The 22,089-nt window shown below is 42.3% G+C and overlaps 1 protein-coding gene across 1 annotated transcript; it reads right to left on the bottom strand.

Moving 5' to 3' along the window:
- Positions 1 to 163: 163 nt before the first annotated feature.
- Positions 164 to 21,664, bottom strand: FBXL3 (F-box and leucine rich repeat protein 3). The gene is made up of 5 exons (XM_055118776.1): positions 21,533 to 21,664; positions 16,706 to 17,066; positions 12,926 to 13,048; positions 8,856 to 9,027; positions 164 to 2,667 (listed from the first exon to the last, which is right to left on the bottom strand). The coding sequence occupies exons 2-5, from the start codon at positions 17,063 to 17,065 to the stop codon at positions 2,024 to 2,026; spliced, it is 1,299 nt and encodes a 432-aa protein (XP_054974751.1). The 5' UTR covers position 17,066; positions 21,533 to 21,664; the 3' UTR covers positions 164 to 2,023.
- Between the last annotated feature and the right edge of the window lie 425 nt (positions 21,665 to 22,089).

A 22,089-nucleotide genomic window follows, 5' to 3' on the forward strand; every position in this document is an offset into this window, starting at 1 on the left:
TGTATCAGCATATTCCAAGGACACTCTTGTTTCCCTGATCTTGTATCTTCAAATGGTGATTTGCAATCAACATTATTTACTATTAAACATTGTGTATATCAAGCAAGTCAAACTAAAACCATGAATGTTTGTTATTTTAAAATCAAATAAGCATACAGTTAACTGTAATACAATAGCTTTAGTAACTTTATTCTCAAGTTGATAAAAAACATTTTACATATACTATACAGTATAAACAATCGAGTGCTATGCATTTTGCTTATAAAGTGACTTTAAAGTACTTCAAGCTTATATAATTCAATTGTACAAAAAGTAAAGCTCCAAGTAAAGCTTTGGTTAGTAGAACTGTCAAATCCATTTTGCAAACTTGTTCAAGAAAAACATATTCAGTTACTAACAAGGGTATTTCTTATGCAATCAAACCTTTTTTTTTGCTATTTAAAAAGAGGAAAATATTAGAATAATTGTTTTTAATTTCAAGCCTGGCTGTGCTGTTTTTCTTCTCATTTAAATATGGCTGAATACCATCACTTTGAAAAGCACAAACTTTATAGAAAACACCTTTTTATTCTCAGGAAGGTAATATGTTCATTAGATTTATAAAACAGTTTGCAGAATTACCAAGATTCTTAGTTTTAGGCATTCATATGTTCCACTGGGAATAAAGAATTTACAATCTCCATTAAGGAAGGCAGTATCTACTAACACTAGGTCTCAAAAACAGGTTATATAACACCCTCCCCAAATTAAAGACAGTCCCCAACTTATTTTTACAAATTCTACAATATATGAATTACCAGTATTCATAGCAAAGTAATAAAAATGCTACTTAATGTATCAGTTTAGATAAGTTAACAATCACAAAACTAGACTTTTTTCTATTAAAATTTTCAGTACACGGAAATATTTATTCAAATATGATTATAAACGTAAATATATTTTCTTTTAAATTTGCTATTTATGCTTAACTGTACATTGGATTCCTTTTGCAATTTCTGAAAATTCTACTTATGTAACAGTATATTTCAAAATGGAAAAATGAGCCATGACTAAAATTCACTGGAGACTAGTATGTTTTCATGGGAGCAATTTTAAAACAACTTAATATTATACTTTGATTAATAGGTAATCTTGTGATTTCAAATATTGTGTAATATTTCAAAACTAGTTTTAAACAGATAAAAACAAGAAATGATAAAACATTCCCTATTTAACATGATGTGTCAAATACAAATTACATAACATATCAAAGAAAATAATTTGTATGGTTTTAGTGGATTACACTGAAAATCTAAAACATACACAAAACTAAATTGTCTCCCTTTTTAAAATTTTAATTTGATCTTGGCTCTGTTTATTATTCTGTGATAACCACTGTGTGACATTTACCAGTTTTCTAAAAGCTCCAGTTATTTCTATATACCACTTAAAACAGCTCTGCAACATTTAAGAACATTCAACCGATCTTTTTACTCAGATGCAATACACCCTACATTTTTTTCTCAAAAATGCTCACTTTCCTGAGCTATATTAAACACCTTATAACAGGTATATGTATAACTAAAGACCACAGAATGTCAGGTTTACATTTTTCAAAAATGCATAGAGGACATAACATTTTTGGAAAACCTGCTAGGGATCAAACCCAGGGCCTCATACATGCAAGTCAAGTGCTCTCCCACTGAGCACTGAGCTACTTCCTGGCCCCAGTACTTCTTGGTAAATCTATAGGTTTTCTTTTCTTCAGATTGTAAATGCTTAATCTTTTAAAGTGGTTATCACTTTAAGATCTGAACCACACTTAACCTTCTGAGATCTGACTGCCTATTTAAGCTAAAGACACACTTTTGCTATCCAAAACTCTCACAGGTCTTCACCCATAAACAATCCTCACATACTTAATCCAGGCATCCAATTTCCTTGCCACAAAATAGAATTACATATAAACTACAGGAAATACGTTATTATAAATCTGTCTGTTTAAAGTAAGGGTGCTCCTCATCTTGCTCTCCACATTCAGAATTTACCAAGTGGGCATCATGTCTGGAAACCAGACCCTACCCAGATGCTTGGAAACTTCCCAGTGGATCTGCTCCAAGCTATACTTTTGATCAGGAATTAATACTTCTTCCATAATGGACAACTGAGACAGACGGCCGCCACACATCTTCACAAACTCTACAAAGGCACTGCATGAGACTTCGCATTCCCCTAGTCCAATAGCAGACAGATTTTTACAACGCTCTGCAATTCGAATCAACTCCTCATCAAGCGGACGCAATCCATTAGCACAGACTACTAGTTCAACCAGTCTCGGGCACGTCATTCCCACACGACCAAGCACATCTTTGCTGACTGATCTCCCAAAGTAAAGATGGGTAGCAGGTATTTCATACCGGAAGAATGGATCAAATTCCTCTTCATATAAAAAAAAATACATTACTAGGTTTACTTTGGGTGAGTGTCTGATGAAAGCATCCCAGCTGCTCTTCTGAATAGTATGGAAGTGTGTCTGTCCAGGATTCTCACTCACTACATCAATGCGCAAATGTTCTAATCGAACGTGTTTTTCAGAAGATAAAGCAAGGAGCAATTCATCACTTAACAGGTGATAGTTCAAGGCCAATTCACGTAAGCCATGACACTGATCAGCTACACAAAGGATACCTTAGAAGGAAAAAAAAAAAGACCTTATTAGTCACAATTTTTTATGGAACTTTGTATGTTGAAAAACTTAATAAAATATACATGTCTCACAATAAAATTTTACACTATTTCCCTTGATACAAGGTTATATGATTTATTTTTTAGTAATATGTTTGCACTAGCAGAAATTTTAGTGAAGGTCAAATATTTAAAAATTCATTACAATTTTGTCTAAAGGACAATGAAGCCAATCTAAAATCTAAAGCCTTAGAAAAAGATGAAGCTAATATCAATTCATTAATGAGAAAAACCATTAATGAGAAACTTTTACTTTAAGAAATATACCACAATAAGTTTATCTCAGTAATGCATGATCCTGAGTAGAGAGCCAGGAGTAATCCCCGAACACAGCCAGGTGTGGTCTCAAAACAACAAAAAGATAACTATCCAAGTCAGATATATGAAATACACATGACGATGACAGTACAGTGGTTAAGGTGGTTGCCGTGTGTGTGGCCCACCCAAGTTCGATATCTGGCACCCCATATAGTTTCTTGAGTGCGGATTCAGGAGCATGTGCTGAGCACAGCCAGAGATGGTTCCAAACACAAAATGAAACAAAAATATAAGTCTAAAATATTCGAAGTAGTTTCTTAGTGATTCCTTTAAGGCACTGTATTTCAAAGCTGCCCCAAGCTCTATCTGCAACATATAATTTACCAAAAGTCAGTATTGTAACTGATTTAATATGTACAGTGGTCCAAGGAGAAACGTTTTACCAGTAATTTCCCACATTTTTATACTTGCTGTTCATCACTGGTATCACCAGTTGGCTGACAATAACTGTGGTTGGTAAGCCAGTGGTTTTATTTTCTTTTCTCTTGGCTTTTGAGACACACCCAGTGGTGCTGAGGAACCTGACCAAAACCTGGGCTCCTACATGCAAAGCATCTGCTGTAGCCTTTGACTCATCTGCCCAGTCTAGAAGAGTGGTAGAAAAACAATGCCCAATACTACATGATGAATCACTGAATCACTGTCATTGATTTGCTCGAGCAGGCACCAGTAACGTCTCCATTGTGAGACTTGTTGTTACTGTTTTTGGCATATCAAATACACCACAGGTAGCTTGCCAGGCTCTGCCGTGGAGGCAGAATACTCTCGGTAGCTTGTTGGGCTCTCCGAGAGGGACAGAGGAATAGAACCCGGTCTGCTGCGTGCAAGGCAAATGCCTTATCTGCTCTGCTATCGCTCCAGTCCAGTCCACAATATTAAAAATTATGAAAAAATATTTTTAATTTGAAGTTGAGAGAGATTAGAAATAGCCAAACTGGGATTCTAACACAAGCTGAGTGACGTTTAAGTTCACGCATTTAACTACTACTTACGTAACAAGACAGAGGCCACCCAATAAGCCTTAGCCAACAGCAGTGGCAGAATATAGGCGATGGAATTAAAGAAGTGAACGAACTGATTTAACAATATAAAAAGTCAAAAAAAGAGGACTGACAGATGTCAACGATTCAGTGCTCAGTGAAAAGCTTCTGTTCTTCCAAGGTACTTTAAAATAGTACCTAGGGGGTCCAAGGCAGACTGTGAGATAAGCCCTATCACTCAAGGTAATCTGAGCGCCACTGTCCTTTGCAAGCTCACAAAGCCTGACATTAGAAAAACACCAAAGACACAGGAAACAGTAGCCAAAAAGGCAAATGAAAGAAACCCTGAGACATCATCTAATAACTACAAAAGCAGCTGTGACCGGCATAACTCAAAAGTGGTCCACAAGATACCATGTTCCTGGAATGTTACAAAATTCACTTTCAAATAATGTTTGCTTTGCTTCATTTATTTATTTTGGTTCTGGGGCCACCCCTGGCGATGCTCAGGCGTTACTCCTGGATCTCTGGCTCTCCCCTCAAATCAGCCCTGGCAGAGCTTGGGGACCACAGGGAATGCGGTGGGGGGAGGGGTGGTGGAATGCACTGAGCCCTGGTCAGCAGTGTGCAGGGCCAGCACTCTCCCACTGTTCCATTTCTCCAGCCCCCACATTATGCTGGCTTTAAAGTAAAATTATTGTGAAATTACTCAGATGAGTTTAATCTAATGATATGAACACTTTCAACTACAAATGCTTTCTGAACAGCTGGGGAAGAGGTAGTCAGATTCAAGAGCTCGTGGAGCTAAGCAGAGAAACCAGCAAACAACTCTGACCTACAGAGCAGAGACGCTGATAACTGAAGTTGGTGTAAACTGTTAAATCAGCCCTTGTTATGCAGTAAGAGAAAAGTTATCTATAGTTACAGGGTTAAAATACTTAACACGAGAGAGCAATACAGATGAAACTGGTGGGGACGGAGCAGTAGCACAGCTGGTAGGGCATTTGCGGGCATTTTGCCGTGCATGTGGCCGACCCAGGTTTGATCCCCGGCTTCCCATATGGCCCCCCAGCACTGCCAGGAGTAATTATTGAGTACAGAGCCAGGAGTAACCCCTGAGCATCGCTGGGTGTGACTCCAAAAGAAAAAAAAAAGATGAAATTGGTGACTACTACAATTAAAAGACAATTAGAATTTTAGTAGCTACGTCCAGAGAGATATCTGCCAGAAGTTGCATCATTGCCAACTTGTACTTCTCAGTTACATTATATTCCACATATGAGTGCAATCTTTCTATGTCTGTCTCTTTCTTTCTGACTCATTTCACTCAACATGATACTTTCCATGTTGATCCATTTATATGCAAATTTCATGACTTCATGTTTTCTGACAGCTACATAGTATTCCATTGTAGATGTACCAGAGTTTCTTTAACCAGTCATCTGTTTTGGGGCACTCTGGTTTTTTCCAGATTCTGGCTATTGTAAACAGTGCTGCAATGAACATAGAAATACATATGCCATCTCTACTATACCTTTTTGCCTCTCCGGGATATATTCCCAGGAGTGGTATTGCTGGGTCAAATGGAAGCTCAATTTCTAATTTTTTGAGAATCGTCCATATTGTTTTCCAAAAGGGCTGAACCAGTCGGCATTCCCACCAGCAGTGAAGAAGAGTCCCTTTCTCCCCGCATCCACGCCAACACCTGTTGCTTTTGTTTTTTGGGATGTGGGCCACCCAAAACTGAGAGGCCGATAAGTGTGGTCACTTGACCTCATACCTCTTCATCCTCAGCAATGGAAAACAAATTATCTAATGCTTCCTTTTCAGCAGGTCTGACTTTAGGGGAGAGACTCTCCAAACAATAATAGTGAGTTTTGTTGAAATATTGTATGCAATCAAAGTGAAAGTAAAGTGAAATTTATTAGTTACACAGGCGGGGGGGGGGGCTTAGGGTGGGGGGGCTAGGGGCGTGGGGGGGTTAGGGGTGTGAGGGGGTGGGGTGAAGCTATACTGGGATTCTTGGTGGTGGAATATGAGCACCGGTGAAGGGATGGGTATTCGAGCATTGTATAACTGAGATTTAAACCTGAAAACTTTGTAACTTTCCACATGGTGACTCAATAAAAAATTTAAAAAAAAATAAAAAAAATAAAAGACAATTAAAACATAAACTAGCTTAAGAGCCATTTCTCCAAATCATGTTAAGTATTGAAAGATAAAACAGGTGACTCTTACAATTAAAAATAAAAGACAGTATCACTGTCATCCTGTTGCTCAACAGGGAACCAGTAATGTCTCCACTGTGAGACTTGTTACTGTTTTTGGCATATTGAATACACCACGGGTAGCTAATTAAAATGTAAGTATCTTAATAGCCATCTCTTCAAATAATTTGAATCTTCAAGAGAATGACAAAATCAGAGCCAGATATCACTTTATACCCAATTAGATAGCTATAACTAAAAATACAGTTAACAAAATTGGTGAGGATATGGAAATGTCAAAACCCTCATAAACTGATAACAGAAATAAAAAATGGGACAACTGCTTTTCAAATCAGTCTAGCAAGTCCTTAAACGGCTAAACATAGTTACTATGTAATTCAGCAATTCCACTTAAAAACATCTACCCTACATAAATGGAATGTTCACGTAAGTACTTGATTATGTTGTGTAGGTGGGGGTATAACTCAATGGTAGAGTATAAGTCTTGATACCAAAATATTTTTTAAAAATTGTTTATCAATTTTTATGGCCCCATTACTCAGAATAGATAAAAGAAAAAAGTCAACTGGTAGATATGGAATATATCTACAATCTAGCAGTAAGAAAAATGAAATACTGATGCATGCTACAATATGGAGGAATCTTAAAAGCATGAAAATGTGAAAGAAGCCAATCACCATCATGGACTGATTTCAGGTGTATGACATGTCCCTTTTAGTTACATCTATCTACAGAGACAGGAAGGAGATCAGTGGCTGCCTGTGACTGGCTCGGATGAAAGTTTTGGAAGGTACCTAAGAAGTACGTGGTTTCTTTTGAGAATAACAGTGTTGTAAAATTGAGCATACTGATGCAAAACATGCAAACATGCAAAACAAGAAAATACGCAAACGTTATTTGACATTTAAATTAAAACCCTCCATGGTTAGATATTTTGGAGGGGTCTCCCAGGCACACTCCAGGGAATACCCAGCCAACCTGGCCAGGCAATGCTCGGAACCAACGATGTAGAGCTACCACCTCTGCAGTGCTCGGGACCCAGGAGGCGCCAGGGCTTGAAGTGAGAGATGATCTGGCCGCCCCCCTCACAGAGCTCGCAAAATGGAAGAGGACAGAAATGGGCATCATACCCAAGAGAAAATCATTTTCCTGGAAGCAAGTTGCATGACTTTGAGGCAGAAAGTAGGAAGAGTTCTGAAAAGGATGAGGATGTAATACTGTCTTTTAAAACAGGTTTCCCAGAGCCCAGTTTCATTTTGGTTCAGCAAGTGAGCACACACCTGGCACGTGTGAGTCCCTGGGTTCAATACGTGGCACCAAAAAGGTTTTTTCAAAAGAAAAACAGAAACAACCAAAGTAACAGAAATAATATCAATAGTGAGAGGATGAATCAGGAGCACAGTGGGAAGCGTGGGGTGGTTCATGCTTCATTTACAGTATAAGCCGGTGAGAATATAAACAATCACAAACTGAGTAATATAGTGATGATTACAAAATAATACACGAGAGAATCTGGAAAGAGCTTTTATACTATTTCCCATTTGAAAGATAGCGTAGTGGGTAGGGTGTCTGCCTTGCACGCGGCCAACCCGAGTTCGATTCCCAGCATCCTTTATGGTCCCCTGAACACCGTCAGGAGTAATTCCTGAGTGCATGAGCCAGGAGGAACCCCTGTGCACCGCCCGGTATGACCCAAAAAAAAAAAAAAAAAAAAAGGAAAGATTGTTCGCTCCAAATTTCAACCTAAGAAAAGAATTCTTCTGTAAAACGTGAGGATCTTCTCTCTCCACACAGTTACAAGGAAACCAATGGTGAAACAAAGGACTCCAAACCGCTCCTGTCCACTCAAGTACAACTAGAGAAAATTTTATGTAAAAATTTACAACAGACAGGCCTCATATTGTCCTTTTCTTTTGTAGTATCCCATGAATTTATTCTAGCACTGGATGCAGAATAATACAAGATTTAAAAATACAAGTCTACATGTCTTGGCTAAGGATGCAAGAGAATTCATGCCACGGTACATTTAAAAATCTTTGCATACAATAATGAAATAACCCCAACAGCCCATCTTTAAACTAGTGAACAGGGGCCAGAGAGATAGTACAGTGGGTAGGGATTTTGCCTTGTACACAGCCGACCCCGTTGGATAGCCGGCATCCCATTCAGTCCCCAGAGACTGCCAGGAGTAATTCCTGAGGGCAGACCCAGAAGTAACCCCTGAACAACAAAGGGTGTGGTCCCAAGACCAAAATAAATAAATAAAATTAATGGTCACAGTCTGTTAGAGGCTGGGAAACTCCCACATGGCGTCTAGAAGCCGCAGGGCCATGTCTGGCACCCTAGGGCCTGGCTGGGTGCTCGGGGCTGGTGATGCAATACCACTCACGCTGGTGGTGCTCAAGGCCACCAGAGCCACACTGATTAGTACTCTGAGGACCACCTGGTACCATAAACCAAACTTGGGGTCTCACGCACACCAGGAATGTGCTCTAGCCCTCTGAGCGACTTCCCGAACTCTGAACACAGCTTCCCCTAATCTGATAAACAGAGCAATACAGTTTACTACATTGTATCTGGTATGGAAAAAACAAACTCAGCCTACCTGCTGGAGAGACATGAGGACAACTGCTCATCTTTAGGAGCTTCAGTGTGTCACTGTTGTTGGCCACTAGTACCTTAAGGGATGGGTCATCTACCGGGGTATCATCTATCTTAAGCGAAGACAAGGATTTGGAGTTTACAAACACAACCGTCAGTGCAGAGATAAAGTGAGACTGAAAGAAACAAGACACGAAATAAATCACTTTCAATTTTTACAAACAAGAACTGACAGATTGTTGTAAACTACATATTTGGTTCACTGAATCCTAAAGATAGATTCTGTAAGTGCTGCAGGGGAAGCAAGTCTTTGTTCTGTCGGTCCAAGTACAGAGGAAAAAAAGTGACTCACTGCCATCTTTGAGAAGAGTTTATTTCCTTGTGGGAGGAAAAAAAGATTTCAAGCCTCAGCACGACTTATGTCATCCTTAATCACAATAAATCACTGATAAGTAAATGAATTTTGAAGCCCTCAAGAACACTTCTCAGACACATGACAGTATCTGCACATCTACTCTCGTGTTGCTTTGCTAGTCTGACAATAATCATGATTAAAATAACTAATAGCATCTCGTTAAAAAATATATCAGTCAATAAACTGATCTCTGATAGACTCCCCTGGACTATGGAAGCTTGTAATTTGTTTCTGAAATACTGTAAATCATACCAAAAATAAAATTTGAATTTAAAATTCCTTCAGGTGTCAATGATCTATAGTATTTCCAAACCTGCTTTAATATATTTCATCCATAATTGCACCAATCAGTATCATTTTATGTTATATATCTGTAAGTATCTGTTGGATGGAGTCTGAATTAAAGGGATCAAGTAGGGAAACAGAAATGAAAATAAACGTAAGTATGCAACTTTGAGCCAGAGCAAGGAAGCCTGTCATTAATGGGGATAAGGCTGCTGGGGACAAGGAAGGAGGGAAAAGGGAGACAGTGCTAGGAAATGCAGTAGAATAAGGCAGGAAAGAGAGGCTAATACACGCTCCAACACATTTCTTCTACATCAGCGTTCTCCAGCCTTCTACACCTGTGGGCCAGCACCTGCCCTACACACCACCCACTGACTGACCGTGACAACCAAGGCTGTCGTTCTGTGGTTTTCAACCTTTCTACACCTAACCACCAGCAGTGGTCCTAGTGATGGAACTGCATAACCATTCTCCCACCCACCCCCACCCCCCGCCCCACCCATCTTTATAAATTCACTACAGCAGTGAAAAGGATGACAGTCTCCAGGCTAACATGAAATCAGCGAAACACGACCTTCCTGGTCACATTCTCTAACAATTTTCTATTTTTCCTTTCTTCTATAAAGGCACCTCCAGCAGGTTGGCTCCATGGCTTGGAGGCTGGCCTCACACGCTGGGGGAAGTCATCCCAGATAGAGAAGGGAGCACCAAGTAAAATGTGAAGGAGAGAGAGAGAACAAATTGGAATGCCCTGCCACAGAGGCGGGGTGGGGTGGGGGGGATGGGATTGGGGGGTGGGAGGGATACTGGGTTCATGGGTGGTGGAGAATGGACACTGGTGGAGGGATGGGCTCTCGAACGCTGCATGAGAGAAAAACAAGCACGAAAATGTGTCAATCTGTAACTGTACCCTCACTGTGACTCACTAATTAAAAAATAAATAAATTTAAAAAAATAAAATAAAACAATAAAAATAAATAAATAAATAAAAAATAAAGGCAGCTCCAGCAAGGTTAATGGGGCTGGATCACTTCCAGCATTGCTACTCCCAGCAGTGCAGGCCTGAAGCTGGGGTGCTCCAGCCCCACAGTGCTCGGGGGCCATGCTCTGATGCCAAGGCCCAAACCCAAGGCGTCACACACGCTAGGCTTCTGATCAGCCTCTTGATCTGCCTCCTGGGCTGACCACTCTAAAACCCGTTTTTTCCCTTCCATGACTAAGTAACTGGTTACTAAAATTCTGATGGACTTTATCTACTTGTCAGTATCTTTCTACTATTTTTATATCAAATTCAACTACATCTTATGCCGTCACACATATTAATGTACTCATGACTGCATTACTGCCATCCTTTTTCCCCATTCCCCGCAAATTTAGCTTGGGTTAAATATACTTATTTCGCGTTCTTTTCAGTTCTCTTAGCAGCTCCAAGTTATACTAACAATCCATGTTTCAAGTTTTGACAAGTACTGAATAAGAAAATAAGCAGTTTCACATGCAGCATAGTTCCCAAAGACAAAACTGAATTATCTATATACATACAGCCACTATGCATAATAGTAATAGTGAATAATGAAATTAAGTGACACTCAAGAAACCTTTAAATAAATACTGCGTATGTAATTCCAGGAGCCTCACAGAAGACTAATTCAGGACATTTCGTTTCCTGTACGAAGTCTGAACAAGATGGTACTGGCGCTGCATGACCAGTGCTTCCTGGAGAGAGGTCTTTGAACCAGGAGGAGCCTGGAATGCTCTTTGGAAGGGGAAACTTGGCACAGGGATAGGAATCCAAAATTTCAAAATTTCTCAGATGATTTCTGAGTTTAAAAACCACAGTGATCTAACTCATAGTTAAAAAAAAATTCTTAAAATACTAAGATAAAAACATTCCCTTGCCCATTTTTATTACACATGAGCAGGAGAAAAGTATTTTTATCTCAATTATGCATATTTAGTGAACTTTTTAAATCAAAAATTTGAAATCAACAATTCAATGTTAATGATATTGTATTCTAAAAAGCTGGAAGATGCTTTCATTTTAGTAGTAGTTCTTCCTGAGTCAAGTTGTAAGCTGAACTGTTCCATGTCTAAAGAGGTATCTGTATTTTAATTTGTGGTGTACTATGAAAAGCATTTTCAAATCATTGTTGTATACAAACCTACTGAATATATCTGTCAACATATTCAGAGGCCTAAAAAATGCATGCATTCACGTGTGCTTATACATAGTTTTCTACTTTAAGAGAATAGTTATTGAGAGAGACTATTTGCAGTTATGTTCAACACATACATGCAAAATAGTTAACTCTCCACCAAAAAAGGGGAGAGGAAGAGAAGGGAGTATGGGGGGAGAGAAGGACAGAGGAAGAGAAGGAGAGAGGGACAGAGGGAGAGAGAAAGAGGGAGAGCGGAGAGCGGGAGAGAGAGAGAGAGGAAGAGAAGGGGAGGGAGAACAGGGAGGGAGAGGAAGGGAGAGAGGGGTGGGGGGAGAGAGGGAGAGAGGGACAGAGGGAGAGAGGAAGAGAGGGAGAGAGGAAGAGAGGGAGAGAGGGGGAGAGGAAGAGAAGGGGAGGGAAGACAGGGAGGGAGAGGGAGGGCAAGAGGGAGGGGGATATGCAGGAGGGAAAGTGGGGACGCTGGTGGTGGGAAATCTACACTGGTGCAGGGATTAGGGCTGGAACATTATATAACTGAAACCTAATTTATGAACGACCTTGTAACTATATCTCATTGTGATTCAATTAAAAAGATTTTTTGGAAGTGACAAAAAATAAATAAAACATGTAAATTAATCCAAGCTATACTGACATTTAAGTTTGCTCAGAAATAAATCTTTATGCTCTACCAGAGGATCTGTGCTGTTGTTGTGGGGTCACACAGTACTTCTGGCTCTGCACTCCGGGCTCCCTCCTGACAGGCGGAGGGTAATATGGGTGCCAGGAACGAAACCCTCGTTAACCACATGCAGTGCAAGTGCCTCACCCGCTGCACTATCACTCTGGTCCCTCTCCCAGAGGATTGTAAGTGAATTATACCTGCTCTCAATACTAGCTAGTTTTCTTCCTTTACTGTAATTTTATTAATTTTCTCTGAAACTTAAAAAAGTGTCCCTGTGTCTCATTCTGTAATGTTTCTTAGTCTCCCTTAATTCTTCCTTCATAGAAAGAATATAGGGTTTCATAACCCTCAGCAATTATTTTTACTTTAATGTTACTAATAAAGAAGTTCAATGTGAAAATAAAGCTTTTCAAAAATCCTGTTTAACAGTCTAAAGAGTAATTAGTTTTCCATTTTCTTGCATTTATTATCAATGTAAGACATGCGTTTAGGGTTTTGCTAGATTTCTCAGCTAACAAATAATAAAACAATACCTTTGGCAAATCCATAAAGCTTGGCCGAGCAGTCGAAATAAGCCCAAGTGTTTTTAAGGAGCAGTTCACAAGCTGTGATAATATATCACAAGCAGCTTCGGCTGATTCTTTGCTGCTGTCCACCTTAGGGGAAAGAAAATATACTATTTACCTATGCATATTCACATTACAAAGTTATTTGTTTACTCCTTTATAATTTAAATTTTTTTCTTTCACCCTCACCTAAAAAGTTACTTTTTTTTTTTTTCATTTTTAAAACTTCCATTTATTAGGCAGAGAATAAGATGGCCAGCAACTGAAAACGCTTTAAAAAGTTCATTTTAAGGCAGCACCCTCAGATTCCTAACGTCCCTGGCCACTGGGCAAAGCCTGTGCTAGGACTTAGAAGCTGGAAAAGGACCCGGTGGCCGCACCTGAGATCCAGTGTGACAGGTGTGAGGACATCCAGCTGGCTCCTGGGTGCAAGCCCGGCCCAGGGCTTCCAGCCATGGGGGCTTCCCTGGTCCCTACTGCAAGGAGCCAGGTTCCAAGTGCAGGGAATAAGGCACAAGATGCTGACCCTCCCCCGCCCCCGCGCTCCCCCCGCATTAAGTGCAGCTGCAGGACACAGTGCTGACTCGCAGAGCTAGGTGGGGGCTGGGGGTCTCCATGCACACTGAGTGGACAAATTCTCTCTGGGCCCATCTAAAAGTTACTTTTTTTAATAACCTGGAAAGAAAATGGGCAATTGTCAAGGCTTTCTTCATTATAAGACATAGTTAATGTTGAAAGGAGTTGGCTTTGAAGCTAACTTACTCCCAACTAGTGGCAGAAACAAATGGCATGCATAAATTTATGATTGTTGAAAAATAATTACATATTTGGCACTGTCACTGGATCAGATGTCACTGGATCAAATAATACGTGTACATGTATGGGTGTATACACACACTCACATGCATATGTTTCAAAGCACTAAATTCTGAGTATTCAAAAGACTCTAATGAATTACAACTGGTTTTCAACATTGTTGTTAAATGACTATAAAATACAACAAAGAGCCTTCAACCGAACATGATAATCTGACCCAGATGGCAAACGTAGTGGTTTCTACACATTTTTCTGGATAAAGGAAAGGAAAACAAGGAGGGAAAAACCAACACTTTAAAGCACATGAGCAACAACTTCTGCCATAAAGTTGTTTCCTGGTTTGATGGAGAGATGGTGACAATGGTGGTGGGTTTGGAACAGTGGATGCCTGAAACTATCAACGGCTTTGTAAACCACAGTATCTCAATTTTTTTTTTTTATTTGCTTTTTGGGTCATACCCAGTGATGCACAGGGGTTACTCCTGGCAGTACTTGGGGGACCATATGGGATGCTGGGAATCAAACCCGGGCCAGCTGTGTGCAAGGCAAACGCCCTACCCGCTGTACTATCACTCCACCCTCTAAAAAATGTTTTTTAAAAGTTGTTCCTTAGACTGAAAAAACATCTCACACCCAGTTAAAAGTTTACCATTACTTTAATTTTATGGTTTAGGTACATTACCTTAACCCTCAAATATTCTGAATATTGTGAAACTGATGTACATCTATTCCAGTTCCAGAGTTGTTCATTTTAACCTTTGGTGAGTTTTTTTTATCCTAATGGTTCTCAAAGTGTGGTACTGGAACCAGCTACATCATTGCCTGGGAATCTGTTAGAAATACATTAACAAGCCTACCCAAAACTGTATGATTGATAAACTCTTGGAGATGGAAATTCAAGCAAACAAACCTGCCATTTGTTTTGGATGCAAGTAAAGCTTGAGAAGCAATTTTCTCCATCAACTCTGATTACAAGACTCTTTGCCCCACAGTGTCGGTTTAAATATAAGTACTATCAGGAAAGCGCAAAAGAATTCTGCAATGCCACTTTTGGTTTGCAAATCATAAATTATTTACTCTGGAAAATTAAAAAGTCCTAATAGAAGACTTTAAACTTATAGGACAAATGGTCTGTGAGAATTATGCAGATTTGATACAGCTGAATGTGTCAAAACCTAGAATAAAAAGCAACAGACCTAGTCAACCACTGGATAGACTTGGAGTACACTCATCTGTTCATAGGATTTTCCATGAAAATACCTCACAAATCTGATTATCCTCTCTCCCAGAAGCCAGCATATTTGTGAATGAATAGAAGGGCCATAACACAACCACTCCCATTACCTGATCTCTACTTCTCCTGAGACATAGTGAACGTAAGCAGGTAATCTCTGCTTAAAAAGGCATGAACATTTGGGGGACAGTCTTTATTTCTTGGGTTATGAACTGTCAGTTTGGGCTTTTAGGATAAAAATAGCAAATGCATATTATACTGATGAGTCTAAATTCTGAAAAATACCCGTGTGTTACACACACACACACACACTTCTTTAGATATTCTAGATTAATGTCACCTACATCTAAACACCTAAGGAAGGATGCATATTCCCACATATGTGCCCCTTTTTATATCTCGGTGGTGGAATAAAATATCTGTATTTTATGGCTAAAATAAGAACCAGTCACTTTGGTCTAACTAAGCCTGTTCCACAACTGCTACAATGCAAAGTATTTAATGCCTGCTCTTTGGCAATAATTAGTAGGTGTGTTAAAGACTTAGTAAACGTTCCACTATTTCAACAAGATGCAGGTTTTAAGCCTCTGGACTCATACAAGTCACTGGAAAGCTCAGAGTCTCCTGATGTCTCGAAGCGCCAGTGCCGACACCTCTCTGGGCCTGGCTACGAGGCAGCCCTTCCGGCAAAGAGCAGCGGCTGCTCCCTCGACAGTCTCGCAAACCTTTTCCTATTTCACTCTAGCAAGTCTTTCATATAAAGTTTTGATTTTTCTTTTTAAAGATTCCCATATCATAAGGACACGCATAAGTAAAACTCAGTCCCCCTCTGATAAAAATAACTATTAAAGTTTTACTCCATCATGATCTTCACATTTTTAATTTCTTTTCTTATGCACATTTTTTCCCTCAGATTTGTTGTGGGACTGACATGATTTGGTAATAATTCATTCTCATTTAGTAGTTGCTTCTGCTTCCTTTTTTATGTTTTTTATTTTTGGGCCACACCCAGCAGTGCTCAGGGATCACTCCTGGCAGGGCTCATGGAAACACATGCTGCAAGAAATGGAACCCAGGTCTGCTGTGTGCAAGGTACACACCCTACCTCCTGCTCTGGCCCTGCTTTTGCTCTTTTAGTTGCTAATAATTACAGTAAAGTGGGAATAATTCAGCTCAAATATGACACCTTCTAAGGTACATAATAATTCTAAATCTTTATGCATTTATCCTAAACAGGTAATATTAAAATATTTTTTAAATTACAGTTTAGGTAACAGGGTAACAACAGTGTCGAAATTTATGGTATTGGCATCCAAAACTACTGCACACTATACCACTGTCGTCCTGTTGTTTACGATTTGCTTGAGCAGGCACCAGTAACGTCTCCATTGTGAGACTTGTTACTGTTTTTGGCATATCGAATATGCCCTGGGTACCTTGCCAGGCTCTGCCTTGCAGGTGGGATACTCTCGGTACTGTACACTACTGAAAACAAAATGTCTCTGACCCTCCTCCACTGTCCCCATGTCACCTCTTTCTGTTCGTCCCCGTCTTCCATGTACTGTTTATTAAATTTTGTAATCCAATGCCAGGCTTGAGAAGAAGGCAGTATTTTAAAAATATGAGAAGATGTACTGGTTCAGGACACAAAGGTCACAGTAAACTTTATCTTTCAGAAAAAGGATTTAAAGCATTACCTTGAAGCTGACATACTGCAGATGATTTGAATGTCTTTTAATGATCTGTTTGATCAGTTCTGGATGTGTAGCTTTCAAGTAAGAAGTAGCTGGCTGATTTAGTTCGAATTCAAAACATCTCCACAAATCAGGCATGTGGAACACCTGATTCCAGCTGCGACACACTTGTGAAGCGTGAGCCCGGTCGAGAAGAGGCAGATACTTAAAAATGTGGAGAACAATGTCCTGCAGGAGATTCCCCCAGTCGGAGGTGTGCAGGTGCTCTCCTGCAGTCCTCAGTTTCTTGGCTTTCTCTGCGGTTCCCTCTTCTGATGAATCTGATGAATTATGGTCACCATCTCTTCCTCCTCCTCGTTTCATTCTATTTTCAAAAAATGAAAAAAAAAATTCTAATACTTAGCATCTGAATGTGAATAAATGCAAAACTAACCTTTCTGCTGACATAGATACATAATGTCTACATGTTATGTACCATGAAAGAATCTGCCAGCAATTTCAGACCATCAAAACAGAATATAAAGAAAACTTCCAGTGAATATCAACTGTTGGTTTACAAATTCTATGTATCTTCAGCAGACGTTGCTTCAAACATTTACATCTATACTGCACTATTTAGGAGGAAATAGTTATCCTGATTCTGAAATTAAACCAAGAGTTTATTAAAAGCAACACAAAAGAGAAACCACTGTGACACTTTCTAAAGATTTCTTGAAAGTAATCATATTTGAAATGGGGAAATGTCATAATAGTTCAAGGGTAGGTCCCTCCTGAGAGGACAGATTAGCCAGGACATCTTCCCATGACGAAGAGTCTGTGAAGTGCTACTGTCAGACTTTCCCAAGCACTGCTAAAAAGAAGCAAACTTATCCCTACAACTCTTACTCCTTCCCTGCCTTCCCTAAGTTTTATTTCTGAATGACCGATATATATTCATTAGGTACCTGTACCTTCACTTCAATTTTCAAAAATTAGTCCTCCGATTGTCAAAATACAACAAAGCTTCAGCACGGTTAAAGAGAACGGGTTCTACAATCTAATTTCCTGATTCTGAACCCTAACTCGACTTAGCCCTCAGCAGCCTTGCCTCATAATCAGACTTCCTGTGCTTCAGTTTGTTGAACGGGGTTATTATACATGGGTCTTGAGAGAAATTAAGCCAGCTTTTGAAAGGAGAGGACTGTTGAGTCAGGAAGGCAGAGCTATCTAGTATTAAAGATATGAAAGTGCCTAACACGGTAACAAAACAGGTAACAGAGGTTACCAACTAGAAGTCACCCCCCCCCAAAAAAAAACCATACTTTTATTATAAAATAGCGAGAAAGTGTGTGTGCAAGAACACACCCTTGATCCAAGGATTTAGTTCTTTGGTACAGCACTTGCCTCACATGTGTGAGCCTTGGGTTTTGACCTCCAGAACAAAGAAGGGCTGCGGCCCAGAGGGATATACAAGAGTTAAGGCACACGCTTTGCATGCAGCCAACCCCAATTCAATACCCAAAACTACACACGTCCCCCACGCTCGGCTGGGTGTGGTCTGGGTCTCCTCCCTCCAAAAACAGAAAACACTTGTGTACGAGAAACACACCGCAAGTGGATTCACCAGATTATTATATTATAGCGACCAGGAGTGAGTAGCATAATCATGGGGCATTTCAGTATTACATTATAATATTAGTCATTAAAATAATTTAAATTTAGTATAAGCTACAATGCAATCTTTACTACTGAAAAATCAGTAATAATGCAAAAACGTCCAATTAGAGGTTGAAAGAACACTCATTATGACCCAATTTTCTGTTTAAATTTATCCTGAAGGCTTGCTTTAATATTGGCATAAAAAAATATGGGTCAAAGAATAAAGAGTTTGCTTCCAGGGTTTTTTCTGTTGGCAACTTCACACTTCTCAGAGTTTTGAGACACAATGTTTCAAAATAAAATGAAGCAGTTTTATTTCTCTACTTAGTACAGAACGCTAATTGCCTGTTCCTGACGAAAAATCATTTAAAGCCAGAACAATTATACTCAAAGATGGTCTGGTTCATTTTTCTTTGTAGTAGTGACTCTCAATCTTTATTCTGACTGCTGTCTCCTTCCAATCATGTCTCCTTCCTGTGCTCTATTGGTTGCTCTCCTGGTCTTGTGCCACCGCCTCTCATTTGTGTGATTTTTCACCTGCTGCCTCCCCCTTCTCCCTCCGAACAACATTCTATTATTTGGAATAAACGAAGAAAAATGAAACAACAGCTTCCTTCACATGATTATCTTTGCTGATACTTTGCTGGTCCTAACAATACCTTCTTTGGTCTATTACAAACCTATTTTAAAAGTTTTTCAGGGGCTAGAGCAATAGCACAGCGGGTAGGGCGTTTGCCTTGCACGAGGCCGACCCAAGTTCGATTCCCAGCATATGGTCCCCTGAGCACCACCAGGAGTAATTCCTGAGTGTAGAGCCAGGAGTAACCCCTGTGCATCGCCAGGTGTGATCCAAAAAGAAATATTACACACACACACACACATATATAGAAATTTTTCAGACCCAAGGTCATGTTTCAATAGAAAAGTGCATGCCTTGAATACATAAAAGCTGGGATAGAGATAGATTCCACAAAACAAAATAAAAAAGTAACATATGGTATATTTCAGTACCTTTTGAGGACAAGGGAGAAAAGCGGATAAACAGAAAAATCTGACAAATGTGTAAAACTGAAGCACAGACTATACCTTGATCTAAATACAAGACTGCAGGATCACCAAAGTGTGTGTGTGTATATATATATGTACACATATATTTATATATAATGTAAGAGTACTGCTATTTATTCAGCCATTGATTAGACTGACTGAACTGGGCATGAACTCCACCACCAAAGTATATTTGAGGCACTTAGTCCATGAATAGCTAAACAAGATTTTGTAAGTCACACACATGTATAAAATTATCTGTAATGTGTCACAATTTAAAAGGTGAGTCTAAGTGCTGATAAAAACGATCTCACTGGGGCGAAAGCGATAGTATAGGGGGTAGGGCATTTGCGTTGCATGCGTCTGACTCGGCTTTAATCCCCTGTACCCCATATGGTCAGTGGAGCCCACCAGGAGTGATCCTTGAGCACAGAACAAGAAAAAAGCCATGAGCATTGCCTGGTCTACCCTCAAAAAGCAAAAAACAACCAACCAAACAAAAAATTACCTCACTATTATCATCCTTTATGCGGGTAAACAACTTTGGGGGCCAGGGTGTAGCTCAGTGTTAGAACACTGGCTTTGTATGTGTGAGGTCCTGCGTTTGATCCCTAGCTCCGTAAAAAAAAAAAAAAAGAAAAGATATAACATTTTATTTAAAAAACATAATGATGGCACCTAATAAAAATCGTGCATGACCATTTTCCCTAAAGTGACCTCATTTATTCCGTGAATTTTTATACCGTTCACGGAGTTCTACACTAGAGAATGTTCAACAACTCCAAGCATCCCCATCAGTCTGCAGGGGGTCCTGCCAAGGGCCAGGGAGATAGGACAGCGAGTAGGGGGCTGGCCTTGCACTGGGCCAAGCCGGGGTTGTATCCCCAGTACCCCGTATGGTCGCCTGAGCCCTGAGTGCCCCTTCTGCGCAGAGCTGTGAGTAAGCCCTGAGTACCGCAGGGTGTGCCCCCCCGCCCCCCCCAACAAACACAAAACAGAACAGGGAGTGTCCTGGCATGGACCATTTCTCTCTTCTGCTCAAAGCGAACTCACATCCGCAATCTCTACTGGGCTTGCGCCCAACACGAAGACTCCCCTTAAACTTCAAGGAAACAGTGGAAACTTCAAGCCAGGCCTGGGGTGGGCTGGGGTGGGCTGGGGGGTAGCGCTCACATGTACAGATGCAAAGGGCAACTTTTCCAGCCCCAAACAACGTCTGCAAACCGAGAGCGCAGCACAGGAGCAAAGGAGGCAGGGCAGCCCTTACTGCAGGGCGCTGGCCAGCACCGGCTCAGCAAAGGCCACCCAGGAGCTGGCCGAGACTGAACCAACTGGGCAGCTGCACACGCTTGCGAGGGGGGGGGGGTTGAGGGGGCGTGTGCTCCGCCAGCGGACGCTGAGCAAAGAGTGACACTCAGCATCCCCAGTCCCTAGAGCCCCTCACCCCTGCAGGGGTGGGGGTGGGGGGCCCTCCTGGGGGTAGGCTGGGCCCAAGAGTGTCGTAACTGGCGCAGCGAGCAAGCTGGTCGCCAGCTCCAAAGAACAGCCTCTGCGCCGGTGCACGGATGCTCCTGGATGCAGCAGCAGCAGCAGCAAAATCCAGACTTGGGCTTTGGATATCACAGGAAACGGTGGCAGGAGATGAAGCGAGCCTGAGCTCATCAGCAGGGGTACCTCCCCCTCCCCCAAAATAAAGCCAAATACAATAACCAACAATAACCAACCCATAACTACCCCCAAACCCGAAATCTCTCACGCGGAGGGGCTCTGCAGGCTCCGCCCCCCACAACCCCAGCTCCGCAGCTCACCCCGCGCAAGGTGCACCCGGCAGAGGGGCGTCCCCTCCCCCGCCCGCGGGACACTTGGCCTTGACGTCGTGTGACGCCCCTCGTCCGTGCCGCGAGCAGCCTGCGCCGAGCCCACGCCCCGGGAGAGGCGCGAGTGGCCGCTCCCCACCCCCGAGGTTGGGGGGGAACCGAGGAGCCCCCGGGGGACGCGCTGTGGATTCCCCACCGCCCCCCACCCCCATCCTCGGCCCCAAGACGCGGCGGGGAAACGCCCCCGAGCAAAGCTCCAGGGTCCGCGCGCGCGCGCCCGCCCCCACCCCCGCAGCAGCCCCAGGCCCGCGCCCCTCCCGCCCGTTACCTGCTGCCGCCGCGGGGGGTGGCCTCGCCCACAGCCCCGCCGAGTCCCGGGTGGGCGTGCGGGCGCGCGGCAGCCCCGGGAGGCCTCGGGCGCCCCCTCCCCCGCCGCCGCGACCCCCCGCGCTCCGCCCGCAGCCCAGGCGCCGACGTGGCTCCACCGTGGCAGCGCCGGCCGCGCCCGGGAGCGAGCAGCCTCTGTCCTCAAGGCCGTCCCGCTCCGCGCCCACAGACGGGGTCGCCGCGAGACGCGCGCCGCCGCCGCCGCCGCCCCCCTCGCACAGCAACTCCTCGCCGCGGCCTCGGACGCCGAACCCAAGATGGCGCCCGCGCCTCGCGGGCACGCGCCTTCGTCGAGGCGTCCCCCGCCAGGGGAGGGCGAAGCGGGCGCGTGCCCGCGGAGAGCGGCCGCGCGCTTCCGTCGAGGCGTCCCCGTGTGGAAGAGGGGAGGGGTGCGAGTCGCGGGCGCGTGCCCGCGGAGAGCGGCAGCGCGCTGCGGTGGCGGCGTCCCGGCCTGGGAGGAGGGCGGGGGCGGGGGCGGGGGCGGGCGCGTGCCCGCGG

This window comes from Sorex araneus, chromosome 1 (genome assembly GCF_027595985.1).
Source record: "Sorex araneus isolate mSorAra2 chromosome 1, mSorAra2.pri, whole genome shotgun sequence".
Taxonomy (NCBI): domain Eukaryota; kingdom Metazoa; phylum Chordata; class Mammalia; order Eulipotyphla; family Soricidae; genus Sorex; species Sorex araneus.

What these genes read in the sequence shown, in the direction of transcription:
- FBXL3 (XM_055118776.1), bottom strand. Translation starts at nt 17,065, where the DNA reads ATGAAACGAGGAGGAGGAAGAGATGGTGACCATAATTCATCAGATTCA. An exon ending in TGCAGTATGTCAGCTTCAAG is followed by an intron (nt 13,049 to 16,705) that starts GTAATGCTTTAA and finishes CTTTCCCCTAAG; the next exon opens with GTGGACAGCAGCAAAGAATC. An exon ending in GCTTTATGGATTTGCCAAAG is followed by an intron (nt 9,028 to 12,925) that starts GTATTGTTTTAT and finishes TGTTTCTTTCAG; the next exon opens with TCTCACTTTATCTCTGCACT.